The sequence below is a fragment of the Oncorhynchus clarkii genome, chromosome 6, assembly GCF_045791955.1.
Source record: "Oncorhynchus clarkii lewisi isolate Uvic-CL-2024 chromosome 6, UVic_Ocla_1.0, whole genome shotgun sequence".
NCBI lineage: Eukaryota > Metazoa > Chordata > Actinopteri > Salmoniformes > Salmonidae > Oncorhynchus > Oncorhynchus clarkii.
In genome coordinates this window covers 42068494-42084311 of record NC_092152.1, presented here as the reverse complement: position 1 = coordinate 42084311, position 15818 = coordinate 42068494, and the positions used below count along the sequence as shown (strand labels likewise).

Genomic DNA, 15818 nt, shown 5'->3' with positions numbered 1-15818 from the left:
TACCGGCTAATGGAGACCCTGACCTGAAAATACATGATCTAAGTGAGTGATGGATGGTATTTAGCATTCATAAAATAACTACTAAAATAGTTATTTGGTCAGACAGCATATATTAGAAGCATTAGAAGCCTCCTCCCTAAATTTGTTTTATTCACTGCTTTAGCACACTCTGCCAACCCGGATGTTCTAGCTGTGTTTGAATCCTGGCTTGAATCCTGGCTGGTTTTAAAACCACCAGAAATTCTGAAATCTCCATCCCTAACTACAACAACCTAACTACTTTGCAATCTACTGCAAAGATAGCCTGCAGAGTTCTGTCCTACTATCCAGGTCTGTACCCAAACAATTTGAACTTCTACTTTTAAAAATCCACCTCTCTAAAAACAAGTCTCTCACCGTTGCCGCCTGCTATAGACCACCCTCTGCCCCCAGCTGTGCTCTGGACACCATATGTGAACTGATTGCCCCCCCATCTATCTTCAGAGCTCGTGCTGCTAGGTGACCTAAACTGGAACATGCTTAACACCCCAGCCATCCTACAATCTAAGCTTGATGCCCTCAATCTCACACAAATTATCAATGAACCTACCAGTTACCACACCAAAGCCGTAAATACAGGCACCCTCATAGATATCATCCTAACCAACTTGCCCTCTAAATACACCTCTGCTGTCTTCAACCAAGATCTCAGCGATCACTGCCTCATTGCCTGCATCCATAATAGGTCAGCGGTCAAACGACCTCCACTCATCACTGTCAAACGCTCCCTGAAACACTTCAGCGAGCAGACCTTTCTAATCGACCTGGACGGGGTATCCTGGAAGGATATTGATCTCATCCCGTCAGTTGAGAATGCCTGGTTATTTTTTTTAAATGCCTTCCTCACCATCTTAAATAAGCATACCCCATTCAAGAAATTTAGAACCAGGAACAGATATAGCCCTTAGTTTTCTCCAGACCTGACTGCCCTGAACCAACACAAAAACATCCTATGGCGTTCTGCATTAGCACCGAACAGCCCCGGTGATATGCAACTTTTCAGGGAAGCTAGAAACCAGTATACACAGGCAGTTTTCAAGCAGAAATTTGCTTCCTGCAACTCAAACTCAAAAAAGTTCTGGGACACTGTAAAGTTCATGGAGAATAAGAACACCTCCTCCCAGCTGCCCACTGCACTGAGGATAGGAAACACTGTCACCACCGATAAATCCACTATACCGTAATTTCCGGACTATAAGCCGCTACTTTATTCCCACACTTTGAACCTCGCGGTTTATACAATGACGCTGCTAATTTATGGATTTTTCCCGCTTTCACAAGATTCATGCCGCCAAAAAACTGAGCACCGTCACATAATGTGACGTAAATCGAGCACGCTCAAACTTCCCATCATTCTGATTACGGTAGTAATTTTGGCACCCTCATCATGGCAAAGACACGGAGAAATGCATATGATGCAGCTTTCAAGTTGAAGGCGATCGATCTGGCTGTTGGAAAAGGAAATAGAGCTGCTGCATGGGAGCTTGGCCTTAATGAGTCGATGATAAGACGTTGGAAACAGCAGCGTGAGGAACTGACTCAGTGCAAAAAGACAACAAAAGCTTTCAGAGGGAAGAAAAGCAGATGGCCCAAAGTATTTGCAGCCACTCGACATCAGTGTAAATTGTGCATTTAAGGTGGCGCTCCTTGTTCAGTGGGAGGCTTGGATGACAAGTGGGGAGAAATCCTTCACTAAAATGGGCTGCAGGCGAAGAGCATCTTATGGTCAAGTCTGCCAGTGGGTCCTGACAGCGTGGAGCATTGTCAAAAAATCCACTATCATCAACGGGTTTCGAAAGGCTGGACTGCTGCGTGTTGAAGGGCCAGCATGAGCTCAGCGGGGTATTTGCCTCCGGATGAAAGTGACGAGAGCGACAATGAAAACGATCCAACATCGGATGAAGCAATTCTGAGGCTATTCAACTCCGACACCGAAGGAGATGACTTCAGTGGTTTCAGTGCACAGGAGGAGGAAGGTAGTGACCAATGACTTTCTTGGTAGGCTCTGTTTTAGTTTGTGTTACAAGCCGTGTTTCGTTAAAGCCTATTTATTTTTGTTACAAGCCGTGTTTCGTTTAAAGGCTGTGTACAGTTAATTTGTTTCAATATACCGGTAGGCACCTGCGGCTTATAGACATGTGCGGCTTATTTATGTGCAAAATACATATTTTTTAATAATTCAGTGGGTGCGGTTTATATTCAGGTGCGCTTAATAGTCCAGCAATTACGGTAATTGAGAATTTCAAGAAGCATTTTTCTACGACTGGCCATGCTTTCCACCTGGCTACCCCTACCCCGGTCAATAGCACTGCACCCCCCACAGCAACTCGCCCAAGCCTTCCCCATTTCTCCTTCTCCCAAATCCAGTCAGCTGATGTTCTGAAAGAGCTGCAAAATCTGGACCCCTACAAATCAGCTGGGCTAGACAATTTCTTAAAAGTATCTGCCGAAATTGTTGCCACCCCTATTACTAGCCTGTTCAACCTCTCTTTCATGTCGTCTGAGATTTCCAAATATTGGAAAGCAGCTGCGGTCATCCCCCTCTTCAAAGGGGGTGACACTCTAGACCCAAACTGCTACAGACCTATATCTATCCTACCCTGCCTTTCTAAGGTCTTCTACAGCCAAGTCAACAAACCGATTACCGACCATTTCGAATCCCACCATACCTTCTCCGCTATGCAATCTGGTTTTAGAGCTGGTCATGGGTGCACCTCAGCCACGCTCAAGGTCTTAAACGATGTCTTAATCGCCATCGATAAGAAACAATACTGTGCAGCCGTATTCATTGATTAATTGACTCTGTCAATCACCACGTCCTCATCGGCAGACTCGATAGCCTTGTTTTCTCAAATGATCGCCTCGCCTGGTTCACCAACTACTTCTCTGATAAGAGTTCAGTGTGTCAAATCGGAGGGCCTGTTGTCCGGGCCTCTGGCAGTCTATGGGGGTGCCACAGGGTTCAATTCTTGGACCGACTCTCTTCTCTGTCTCCATCAATAATGTCACTCTTGCTGCTGGTGAGTCTCTGATCCACCTCTACGCAGACGACACCATTCTTTAAAGCTCTGGCCCTTCTTTGGACACTGTGTTAACAACCCGCCAGACGAGCTTCAATGCCATACAATTCTCCTTCCGTGGCCTCCAATTGCTCTTAAATACAAGTAAAACTAAATGCATCGTCTTCAACCGATCGCTGCCTGCACCTGCCTGCCCTCCAACATCACTACTCTGGACGGTTCTGACTTAGAATATGTGAACTACAAATACCTAGGTGTCTGGTTAGACTGTAAACTCTCCTTCCAGACCCACATCAAACATCTCCAATCCAAAGTTAAATCTAGAATTGGCTTCCTATTTCGCAACAAAGCATCTTCCACTCATGCTGCCAAACATACCCTTTTATACTGACCATCCTACCGTCCTCGACTTCGGCGATGTCATTTACAAAATAGCCTCCAATACCCTACTCAATAAATTGGATGCAGTCTATCACAGTGCCATCCGTTTTGTCACTGAATCCCCATATACTACCCACCACTGCGACCTGTACACTCTCGTTGGCTGGCCCTCGCTTCATACACGTCGCCAAACCCACTGGCTCCAGGTCATCTACAAAACCCTGCTAGGTAAAGTCCCCCCTTATCTCGGCTCGCTGGTCACCATAGCAGCACCCACCTGTAGCACGCGCTCCAGCAGGTATATCTCTCTGGTCACCCCCAAAACCAATTCTTCCTTTGGCCGCGTCTCCTTCCAGTTCTCTGCTGCCAATGACTGGAAAGAACTACAAAAATCTCTGAAACTGGAAACACTTATCTCCCTCACTAGCTTTAAGCACCAGCTGTCAGAGCAGTTCACAGATTACTGCACCTGTACATAGCCCATCTATAATTTAGCCCAAACAACTACCTCTCCCCCTACTGTATTAATTTATTTATTTTGCTCTTTTGCACCCCATTATTTCTACCTCTACTTTGCACATTCTTCCACTGCAAATCTACCATTCCAGTGTTTTAATTGCTATCTTGTATTTACTTCGCCACCATGGCCTTTTTTTGTTGCTTTTATCTCCCTTATCTCACCTCATTTGCTCACATTGTATATAGACTTATTTTTCTACTGTATTATTGACTGTATGTTTGTTTTACTCCATGTGTTACTCTGTGTTGTTTTATGTGTCGAACTGCTTTGCTTTATCTTGGCCAGGTCGCAATTGTAAATGAGAACTTGTTCTCAACTTGCCTACCTGGTAAAATAAAGGAAATAATACAAATATTTTGTCATCTCTATTGAGATGATGACTTAGCATTTCAATAATAGTCATCAAATGAAACTAATGTAATTTACACATGGAAGTATTTGATGAAAGTAATGTGATTTATAAATTATGGTTAAAAAGTGCGAAGCAGCAATGGGCATCACTACCATCATAGGACTTATATTCATTGTTTTATTCTGTGTTACAGCATTCAACCCACATATTAATTGCACTGTTTGTTTTTTTAATGATCAAAACTATACATTTTTTTTACCGAACCCATCTCAACAAGCACTAATCACTCAGCACTACTCTCACCCAAAAACAGACCATGTTTAGGAAAAGGAAAGGTCTGCCCTCATAGTATTGAGCTGATACAAGGAAATGTATTTGATATACTATTTATATTGCCTATAGTTAGGACCAGTAGGTACCATGGCACAGGGGGGGGATATTTTAGTGACGTCTCTGACTGTCTGATTCTCAATGAATTGAGGTAAGCTTTGTTTTAGTTTTGGCTGCTGCCTGTATCATCTCCTTACTGCTATCAGACTCCTCCCTCCCTCTCTACCTTGCTTCTTCTTCTCCATCTCTTTTTCTCTAATATTCCCTCTCTATTAAGCCCAGCTTTTCTTACTTCCGTGGCGCTCTGGTTCAGGATCCACACTTCTTTTGAAGTACACCAGTGTAGTCGACCGCTGATGAGGCAACAGTGGATGATGTAATTGGTGCCGACTCCTTTTACATTCATTTGTCTCGCTCAGGATATCCGCACTCTCCGGTTTGCGCCCAATCACAGCTGTCCCAAATCTTCGACCACCCCTCCCCCATCAATCCTGCTTGACTTTCAACTACACAGACACTGATGACTAGGTCCAAGTGTTTTTTTCCCCTAGTTAGATCATGTGGTCATTGCAAACTCAGGACCTTGCATATAAATAAACAAATCTTGACATACATGCCCCAGTCCCCGCTACAGCATGCTGTGTGCCCGCTGGGAGGAAAATAGATCTGCCTTGCCCAGTACAGTGGGTGATGTGTCCTTGATGTCGCCTTCTCTCTTCCCTCTCCACCGTGGTCCTCTAATGAGCTGTTTTTCAGTATGGCTTTATTATCGTTGGTCTGTCATGGGCAGCAAGACTTAACACCTAGTTATTGATTTCCACTGGTGTTGATCATGTCAGGGTTGTTTCCCCCTGTGGAAGTAGAACATGTTTGATGGGTGTGTTGTGTTTGTGGCGTGATCTGATAACGCTTGACAGGTGTTGTATAGGTGATGACTATCCTTTAACCCTGTCAGTGACACCTGGCTGTTGCTGTCAGTGAGGGGTCTCATGCGATGCATTCCACGTGGCTCCCCTGCTCATTGATTTAGTGCCAGTAGAACTGATGGAGCGGGACTGGATCTGATGGAGAGGGAGTGTGTGTTCGTGTTGTTGTTTTCTTATCTTACCCCCCCCCTCTTTCACCAGCCTTGTACAGAAGTGTTGTTCTTGGACATATTCCACAACTACAGTCAGACTCTGACACCAGTGCTGCTGGAGATGGTGCTGAATCTACAAGGTAAGTCTGTCATTGTATTGTCCTCTTAAGACAATCATTTCTGATCTCATTGTGACATCCTGTTTAAATAAAGGTATTATATATTAACATGTTTCACAAAACGCAGCCTGATTCCATTCTAACCTGGCCTTGTCCAACCACAGCCTTGGTTGTAGAGGTGTCCACTTAAATGGCTCAGAACATGTGCTGTACAACACAACCATTCAAGAGTCTTTAGGAACACATTCTTTAGATTACAATATGAGATTCCCCCTGTGACACAGACCTGTGATAAGTTATTAGTTTCCAGAGTGTGTTGTCAGTGCACACAAACACAGGACAATTACAGGGTGTCTTTAGGCCAGTGTACTCCTCTGACAGAGTTATATTATAGAGGACTGTCAGAGTGAGGAGAAATTGGATAACACTAGATTGGAAAATTCCGTTTTAGCTGAGAGCCAAATATTGATTGTGGGAAGCCACTCAGGCTCCAGCAACAGGGTGAGAGGGACAGAGGATTCCATAATTTTCCATGTTCAGCTTATTATAGTTTGTGTGTAGGTTTAACTTGGTGTTATGTGTGTGATTGCAGGACCAAGCAATGTGGAGGATCCTGTTCAGCTTCTGATGAAGGATGCAGGTGGGTAATCATGAGTTATTGTGGTCTCACTGCAGTAAGGTCAGAGGTCACGGCTCTCTGCAAGGTCGGAGGTACCTCTGTTCCTTAAGTCTAAAGCTCAGACATCCAGACTAGAAATGGCTGCAGTTGTCTTCCAGGAAATGTACTGTAGCTATCCTAGGAAGAGCCTTAGGATTATTCCCTTATCCAGGGGCTGTAAAAAGGCTGTATACAATCAGCTGCCGCCTTTTTGCAGTGACTTTCGTCTGACGCTTTCAAGTGCCTGGCAGCTCTGACATCACAGGATTTTGACGGACGTTCTCATATACCGTAAATCTCACTGGATCCTTAGTAGATCTCATTCAGGGTTTGAAAGTAAGATAAAAGAGGAACATCTCCTGGGGATATTTCTTCGCCACTGGGACTTAACTCTAAGTCTAGAGGGTGTTTTGGACCACAGAATATCTAGATGAGTCATACCGGTATACAGGAGGACACACTGATGTTCCTGTTATCCACCTCCAGTGATTTACTCCCTAGAGAGACTAAAAACCCCTATCGCTCTCCTCTCTATCACTCATTCATTTCGCCATCCCTCCTTATTTTTTACGCTGCACCCCCCCCCCCCCCCTCCCTCCCTCCCCCCTCTCTCTCTCTCTCTTTCTCGCCCCATCCCTCTCTAGTTTGATCACTCCTTATACAGACTCTCTGGGTCTCATTTTGTAGAAAGACTGTCCTTGTCCTGATGTTGCTTCCAATAGGTGTCCTCCTCCTTCTGTGGTTGTTAGCACACCACAGGTTCTCCCAGCCCTGTTAATGACATCGTTTGTCCAACACACCACCAGTGTGTTGTCATCAGCTGTCCACATGGTTTATAGTTGACTATTTCTCACGCTATAAAATCCACGTCTAGTGTCAGTGGGCTCTTCAGTGTAGTTACTCAAATGGGCTTTATGGATAGTCATACAAAACCGCTGTATCATAGCTTCTGTTTTGTTCCTTATGCCTCACGTTTTCTTCAATCTAAAATGACAAAACCACAAATTTACCGCTCAGACTATTAGATATTCGATGGCAAGGAAATAGAAATAGATGGCGTCTTTCAGTCGTAACAGTATTTAATTGTTGAAAAATGTTTAATTTGTGTGTCCCTGTTTGCCCACAGTGTACAATGCAGTGGGGCTGGCGGCATACGAGCTGTTTGACAACATTGACTTTGACCAGTGGTTCAACAATCAGCTGCTGGGCGAGCTACAAGTGAGCCACCACAGGTATGTCATAAGTGTCATAATGGTGCATTATTAACAGTGAGGGATTGCATTTGTATAGGTGTAATGCTTTTCCAAGAACTTGGAAGTGCTTTCAGTGGGGCGTGACAACTCTCCTGTTACCCAATCCGTGAACTGGTTTCCTCTATTGCCACCCAATGACAGGAGTTACTGTTGACTCAATTGAGCTTAATTTATGTAACCTCCATCCACTCTTTCTCCATCAATCAATGCAAATCACTCCTTTAGCCAAAAAGGACTGTCACTTGGTTAGTAGTTGGTGTCACTACAAACATCCAGACTCAGGCTGTGATGACTCGGCTAAAATAAGTGTGAGGGAGAGACAGTGTTTGAAGGAGAGGAGGAGGAGGAGAGGGTAGAGGTGGAATGTGTGATCTCATGTAGTACAAAGGAACCCTCTCGACACTTGAGTGGTCAAACACACAAAGGAAGTGATGTCCCAACGACGGTGTGATGTCACAGTGCAGGTGTGGTGATGTCACAATTGGGCTTTGATGGGGGAGGGGTTCTTTCCACGGAATGACAATGGCTCAAGCCTCTCTCAGCCTCTCTGAGACATCAAAGCACACAGACTTACTTTAGTTAAAGTAGCTCTATCTGGCCTTATCATGTATCTGTGGTGGGTGAGCTGCTGCTCTTCAAAGAGGGAGAGTATTTTTAGCCTCTTCAGAGAATAAAGTCAGGTTGATAGACAGTATGTGCTCTGATGCACTTTTCAACAACATTTTTTTTGTTCAGTTTCTTTTTTTGCTTGTAGTGAATTGGTGTGAGAGTCTGGGAGATTGTAGAGATGGTAGATATTTGGAACCGTTTGAAAAGCGAAGCACAAATATTGCTGTGGATAGAAGCGTTTGAACATGGATAATTTCCTGCATTGTCCTTGAATGGATTTTCTCCTGTCAGTCGCTGTGAGCTACTGCTGCTTCAGACATCAAGTGGCTTTGACAGTTCTGAGGACGCACAACGTGATTTGTTTTATTTTCAAGTTAATTTTCTCTCACATAGGATGCGTTTTACATGTAAAAGGTATTTTAATATCATATAGTATTTAGCCTTCCGGTCAGCCCTGGCAACGTTATGGTATTTTTCACACTTCAAATAGCAATTAGCTATTTTGGAATTTCGAGTATAAATTAATGATTATTATTTAAATAGTGAAATAATATCAAATGCCCATCCCAAACAGTTACCTGGGTACAGTGCCTTCAGAAAGTATTCATAACCTTCAAATGATTTCACATTTTGTTGTTACAGCCTGAATTCAAAATGGATTAACAAAAAAAAAATTCTCACTTGTCTACACACACTTCCCCATAATGACAGTAAAAACGGGTTTTTAGAAATGTATGTGAATTTAATACAGAAATATCTCATTTACATAAGTATTCACACACACTCCTCTGAGAGCTTTGCACATCTGGATTGTACAGTATTTTCACAATTTCTGTGAAGTTGGTTGTTGATTATTGCTAGACAGCCAATTTCAAGTCTTGCCATAGATTTTAAAGCCAATTTAAGTCAACTTTTTTTTTTTTTTATATATATTTTTTTTTTTAGTTTTTGTTTTGTGCCTTATTGCAAACAGGATGCATGTTTTGGAATATTGTTATTCTGTACAGGATTCCTTCTTTTCACTCTGTCATTTAAGTTAGTATTGTGGAGTCATTACAGTGTTGTTGACCCATCCTCAGTTTTCTCCTACCATAGTCATTAAGCACATTTTTACTTCTTTAGGCTTGCCACCACACCCTTTTTTTGGTACATATACAGTTGAAGTCAGAAGTTTACATACACTTACGTTGAAGTCATTAAAACTTGTTTTTCAACCACTCCATAAATTTCGGCTAGGACATCTACTTTGTGCATGACACAAGTAATTTTCCCAACAATTTTACAGACAGATTATTTAAATTTACAGACAGATTAAGTTTACAGACAGATTATTTAATTTATAATTCACTGTATCACAATTTCAGTGGGTCAGAAGTTTACACACACTAAGTTGACTGTGCCTTTAAACAGCTTGGAAAATTCCAGAAAATGGTGTCATGGCTTTAGAAGCTTCTGATAGGCTAATTGACATAATTTGAGTCAATTGGAGGTGTACCTGTGGATGTATTTCAAGGCCTACCTTCAAATTCAGTGCCTCTTTGCAGTGCCTCTTACCCTGAGAACATCAAAATAAATCAGCCAAGACCCCAGAAAAAAGAATTGTAGACCTCCACAAGTCTGGTTCATCTTTGGGAGCAATTTCCAAATACCTGAAGGTACCACTTTAAAACTTCTTAGGGCTGAGATCCCGCTAATGGGATCGATATGACAACAGCCAGTGAAAGTGCAGGGCTCCAAATTAAAAACAACAGAATTCCCATAATTCCTCAAACATAGAAGTATTTCACACCATTTTAAAGGTACACTTCTTGTTAATCCCACCACATTGTCCGATTTTAAATAGGCTTTACGGCGAAGCACTACAAACGATTATGTTAGGTCAGAGCCAAGTCACAGAAAAACACAGCTTTTTTTCCAGCCAAAGAGAGGAGTCACAAAAATCAGAAATAGAGATAGAATTAATCACTAACCTGATCTTCATCAGATGACACTCATAGGACTTCATGTTACATAATACATGTATGTTTTGTTCGATAGAGTTCATATTTATATAAAAAAATCTCAGTATATATTGGCGCGTTATGTTCAGCATTTCCAAAAACATCTGGTGATTTTGCAGAGAGCCACATACATTTACAGAAATTCTCATAATAAATGTTGATGAAAATACAAGTGTTATGCATGGAACTTTAGATAAACTTCTCCTTAATGCAACTGCTGTGTCATATTTCAAAAAAGCTATACTGAAAAAGCAAACCATGCAATAATCTGAGTACGGCGCTCAGAGACCAAACAAGCCAAAAAGATATCCGCCATATTGTGCAGAAAACAGAAGTCAGAAATAACATTATAAATATTCACTTATCTTTGATGATCTTCATCAGAATGCACTCCCAGGAATCCCAGTTCCACAACTAATAATGTCCATCATTTATGTCCAAATAGCTCCTTTTGTTAGTGCGTTTTGTAAGCAAATCAAAACTCAGGAAGCGCGTTCACTAGGAGCAGACGAAATGTCAAAAAGTTCCGTTACAGTCTGTAGAAACATGTCAAACGATGTATAGAATCAATCTTTAGGATGTTTTTAACATAAATCTCCAATAATGTTCCAACCGTAGAATTCCTTTGTCTGTAGAAAAGCAATGGAACATGAGTTACCTCTCATGTGAACGAGTGTCACGAGTTTGTGGCACTCTGCTAGACCACTGACTCAAAGAGCCCTAACGAGCCCCTCATTTACAGTAGAAGCCTCAAACAAGTTTCTAAAGACTGTTGAAATCTAGTGGAAGCCTTAGGAAGTGCAACATGACCAATATCCCACTGTATCCTTAATAGGGAATGAGTTGAAAAACGACCAACCTCAGATTTCCCACTTCCTGGTTGGATTTTTTTTCAGGTTTTTGCCTGCCATATGAGTTCTGTTATACTCACAGACATCATTCAAACAGTTTTAGAAACTTCAGAGTGTTTTCTATCCAAATATACTAACACTATGCATATTTTAGCCACTGGGACTGAGTAGCAGGCAGTTTACTCTGGGCACCTCTCAGCACCTTATTCATCCAAGCTACTCAATACTGCCCCCAGCCAAAAGAAGTTCATCTGTACAAACAATAGTACGCAAGTATAAACACCACAGGACCACGTAGCCATCATACCTCTCAGGAAGGAGATGCGTTCTGTCTCCTAGAGATGAACGTACTTTGGTGCGAAAAGTGCAAATCAATCCCAGAACAACAGCAAAGGACCTTGTGAAAATGCTGTAGGAAACAGGTACAAAAGTATCTATATCCACAGTAAAACGAGTCCTATATCGACATAACCTGAAAGGCCACTCAGCAAGGAAGAAGCCACTGCTCCAAAACCGCCATAAAATAACCAGACTACGGTTTGCAACTGCACATGGGGACAAATATCATACCTTTTGGAGAAATGTCTTCTGGTCTGATGAAACAACAATATAACTGTTTGGCCATAATGACCATCGTTATGTTTGGAGGAAAAAAGGAGAGGCTTGCAAGCCGAAGAACACCATCCCAACCGTGAAGCACGGGGGTAGCAGCATCATGTTGTGGGGGTGCTTTGCTGCAGGATAGGACTGGTGCACTTCACAAAATAGATGGCATCCTGAGGCAAGAAAATGATGTGGCTATTTTGAAGCAACATCTCAAGACATCAGTCAGGAGGTTAAAAGCTTGGTCACAATTGGGTCTTCCAAATGGACAATGACCCAAGCATACTTCCAAAGTTGTGGCAAAATGGCTTAAGGACAACAAAGTCAAGGTATTGGAGTGGCCATCACAAAGCCCTGACCTCAATCACGTAGAACATTTGTGGGCAGAACTGAAAAAGCGTGTGCAAGCAAGGAGGCCTACAAACCTGACTCAGTTACGCCAGCTATATCAGGAGGAATGGGCCAAAATTCACCCAACTTATTGTGGGAAGCTTGTGGAAGGCTACCCAAAATGTTTGACCGAAGTTAAACAATTTAAAAGCAATGCTACCAAATACTAATTGAGTGTATGTAATCTTCTGACCCACTGGGAATGTGATGAAAGAAATAGAAGCTGAAATAAATCACTCTACTATTATTCTGACATTTCACATTCTTAAAATAAAGTGGTGATCCTAACTGACCTAAGAAATGGCATTTTTACTAGGATTTAATGTCAGGAATTGTGAATAACTGAGTTTAAATGTATTTGGCTAAGGTGTATGTAAACTTCCAACTTCAACTGTGCATTTTACATATCACACTTTACATTTGACATACGTGGTGCTTTTATATTTCCTTTTTTAATTTCACCTTTATTCAACCAGATCGGCAAGTTGAGAACAAGTTCTCATTTGCAACTGCGACCTGGCCAAGATAAAGCAAAGCAGTTCGACACATATAACAACACAGAGTTACACATGGAGTAAAACAAACATACAGTCAAATATACAGTAGAAAAATAAGTCTATATACAATGTGAGCAAATGAGGTGAGATAAGGGAGGTAAAGGCAATAAATAGGCCATGGTGGCGAAGTAAATACAAAATAGCAATTAAAACACTGGAATGGTAGATTTGACAGTAGATGAGTGTGCAAAGTAGAAATACTGGGGTGCAAAGGAGCAAAATAAATAAATACAGTAGGGGAAGAGGGAGTTGTTTGGGCTATTTATAGAGGGGCTGTGTACAGGTGCAGTGATCTGTGAGCTGCATATATATAACAATCACGTAACAATAATACATTTCCGAACATACGCTCATTAATTCCACGCCTGAATACTTACTGACTGAAGACATTTCAGATTTTTTTATTTTATTAATTTGTTAAAATTTCTAAAAACATAATTCCATTTTGACATTATGGAGTATTGTGTGTGTGTGTAGGCTGGTGATGAAAAAAAACATCTAAATGTAATCCATTTTAAATTCAGTCTGTAACACAACAAAATATGGAGAAAGTTGAAGGGTGTGAATACTTTCAGAAAGCACTGTTTATGGTTGGACAACAAGCTGACCTTTTAAAGTTTAGATGGATAATCTTGTGAGGAAGCAAAAACTACTAAAGCTAAAGCTACTCAGTCCCCAGGGCCTTTTCTGAGGTAAGACTGCCTTCTCCTATTGTGCACCAGAGTCATGGAATAGTCTACAATCTATGCTTCACCTAGATGTATTAGTGGCTGGCTAAAAATTACAGTAAGAAGCATTTTAGTTCTATGTTTACAAAATGCAGCAAGATTATTATTTATTTTTCCTGTGTGAAATCAGAATTCTGTGTTTTAACACGACCCTTAAGTTTAACTTGCTATCTAAGTGGCTGAGTTAATAAGGTGATGGGACATCGTGTTGTGTTAGCTTTCTGCTGTGTTTGAGAAGTCAAAGCCCTTTGGATTAGTTATTTGTACAGCTGCCACTGCTATCTTGATTTCCTAGTTTTTTTTCCTCCTCTCTGTTCTCGTCAGTCTGCTCCTCCCCCCCTCTTAGCAGAGCATGGCAGGCCTGTTGTCCTAGCGACAACAGACTCCACACAGACACAGCTTGTAGACATGCTGCTGGAGAGCCAGTACTGTTCTTCCTTCAGACAAGCATGCCTCAAAACTTTGTTCATTTGCACAATGTCTCTTGTTCATATTCGCTTGTAAATGTCTAAACGCACCAAAAATGACATTCGGTAGTTCCTGTCTATAGATGTGTAACTTTATGAGCTGGATTGACTTTTTTATTTTTCATTTATTTTCATTTGCTCTCGTTATTTGCTCTCATATTTTATTTAAATGTTCTATTACGTGTGCACATTTTGTTAGCATTCTCTTATTAATAGACACCCCAATGGTCTTTTTAATTTGTTTGGCTCCCCCTTGTGTACTAAACTGGTAATACTGTAAATCCCGGGGTGAGGGAAGGACGGTATGACTATGAAACTCTGGATACCGCCTAACCCTAGTACTGTTCCGTTTTAGTGGTTTAGCGTGCAAGTCTGGATCTCAGCCGATCTAGTTAGGATGCAACCTAAATGGAACTCGATCTTTTATAGGTCATTCTGCCACTACAGCACTATATAAGGATTAGGGTGCCATTTGGGATGCATCCTTAGTGTGTATAGCTGAATTGTTTGCTGGTGTTTGTTAATCCGTGTGGGTATTTGTATGGTGAAAAGCAGAGCCAGAGAATTATGGAAGAAGGCATTTGGAATCAAGCCGTTCATTATCTGCCATCCGTACTGGGCGGAAGTATACAGACAGAAATGAAATGCGGGACAGCGGAGACTGATAGGAGAGCGAGAGAGAGACCGATACTAAGAGAGACTGATCCAGCCAGGGCAATTGCTAAAAGGCATCTGCTGCTTTCTCTGCTGACCTTCTTGTGTGGACGCTCAGACAGGCAGTGGTTTGGTACGGGCAAGGACAATCGTGTGTGCACGCGTCTGCCTCAACCTTGCTGTTGGCATTTCCCCCTGCCCGTGCTGCTCGGCCCTCTGGGTAATGGCTGATGGTAGTGGATGGATAAGAGTGCATTGTGTTGTAGTAAAGGCCACCACGTGGCATACCTGTGTTCGGAGGGAGGGAGGGAGAGGAATGATGCTGCAGAGTGATTAGACAGATCAGCGTGTTCTTAAAGGGCACCACATATGGCCCACTTGCACCCGTCACCTGCCAGCCCGCTCTTAATACTCACTGGGAGGGGTGAGGGAGGGAGAAAGCTAGATCCATTTTCTCCTCTCCATTGAATTGAATACATTCCAGATCTGTGTCTGTTTCTACAGCTAGTTTACGACACGTTAGCAGAGTGCCAAAAGGCCTTTGAGAGAGGCAGTTGGTTTTTATCAGACTGTGGTAGTCAGTGCTCACATGATGTGTCTGCCTGCATGGGTTCACGTCAGGATTTGTGCTTCTATAAAGGACTCTAGTGCCAACTCTGTTCTCCAGGGCCAGTGTTCTGATGTTCCGGTAGTTTACAATGCATTAGGCGTGCGCTAATCGGCCTTGGAGCCTGTGGCGGGTCTGGTACTCTGAAACTGGCTGCGGTGGTGTATGGTCAGATGCAGGAAGAGGACTCCATCTGTAGTGAGCCATGAAGAGCAGGCCAAGACCCTCCCTCTGACCCCCCCCTCACCTAAACACTCACACACAGCCCTTCTCTCTTTCTCCCTCATCTCTGGGCCAGCGGAAAGGAAATTTAACAGAGTTTTTAGAGGTCATTAAAGGTACTACATAGGGACATTTAAAGATGCACACGGATGAGTATGGATTAATGAGCATTGAATTGAGCATTAAGCAATATTCTGACCTGGAGACATAGGTGTGTAGAATCCATGTCTATGAGAGAGAATTCGCTTTGTCTGTTTTATGCCAATGCTTGTCTTGACACCAGCCTGAACGACAGAAAAAATATTGTTCATGCCTTTTTTATTTATTGTGTTCTACTTGGTATTCTGCTGTAAAGCTCTTTGACACTGTCTGCCTTCATA

General features: G+C 42.3%; 1 protein-coding gene across 2 annotated transcripts in view; it reads left to right on the top strand.

The window, feature by feature from the left end:
* Positions 1-15818, top strand: part of LOC139411170 (importin 11) — a 231111-nt gene that overhangs the window by 72086 nt on the left and 143207 nt on the right. For both annotated transcript variants that reach the window (XM_071157083.1, XM_071157082.1), the window contains exons 13-15: positions 5770-5860; positions 6432-6479; positions 7624-7729. In XM_071157083.1, coding sequence (XP_071013184.1) covers positions 5770-5860; positions 6432-6479; positions 7624-7729 — 245 coding nt within the window. The remainder of the gene's footprint in view (positions 1-5769; positions 5861-6431; positions 6480-7623; positions 7730-15818) is intronic.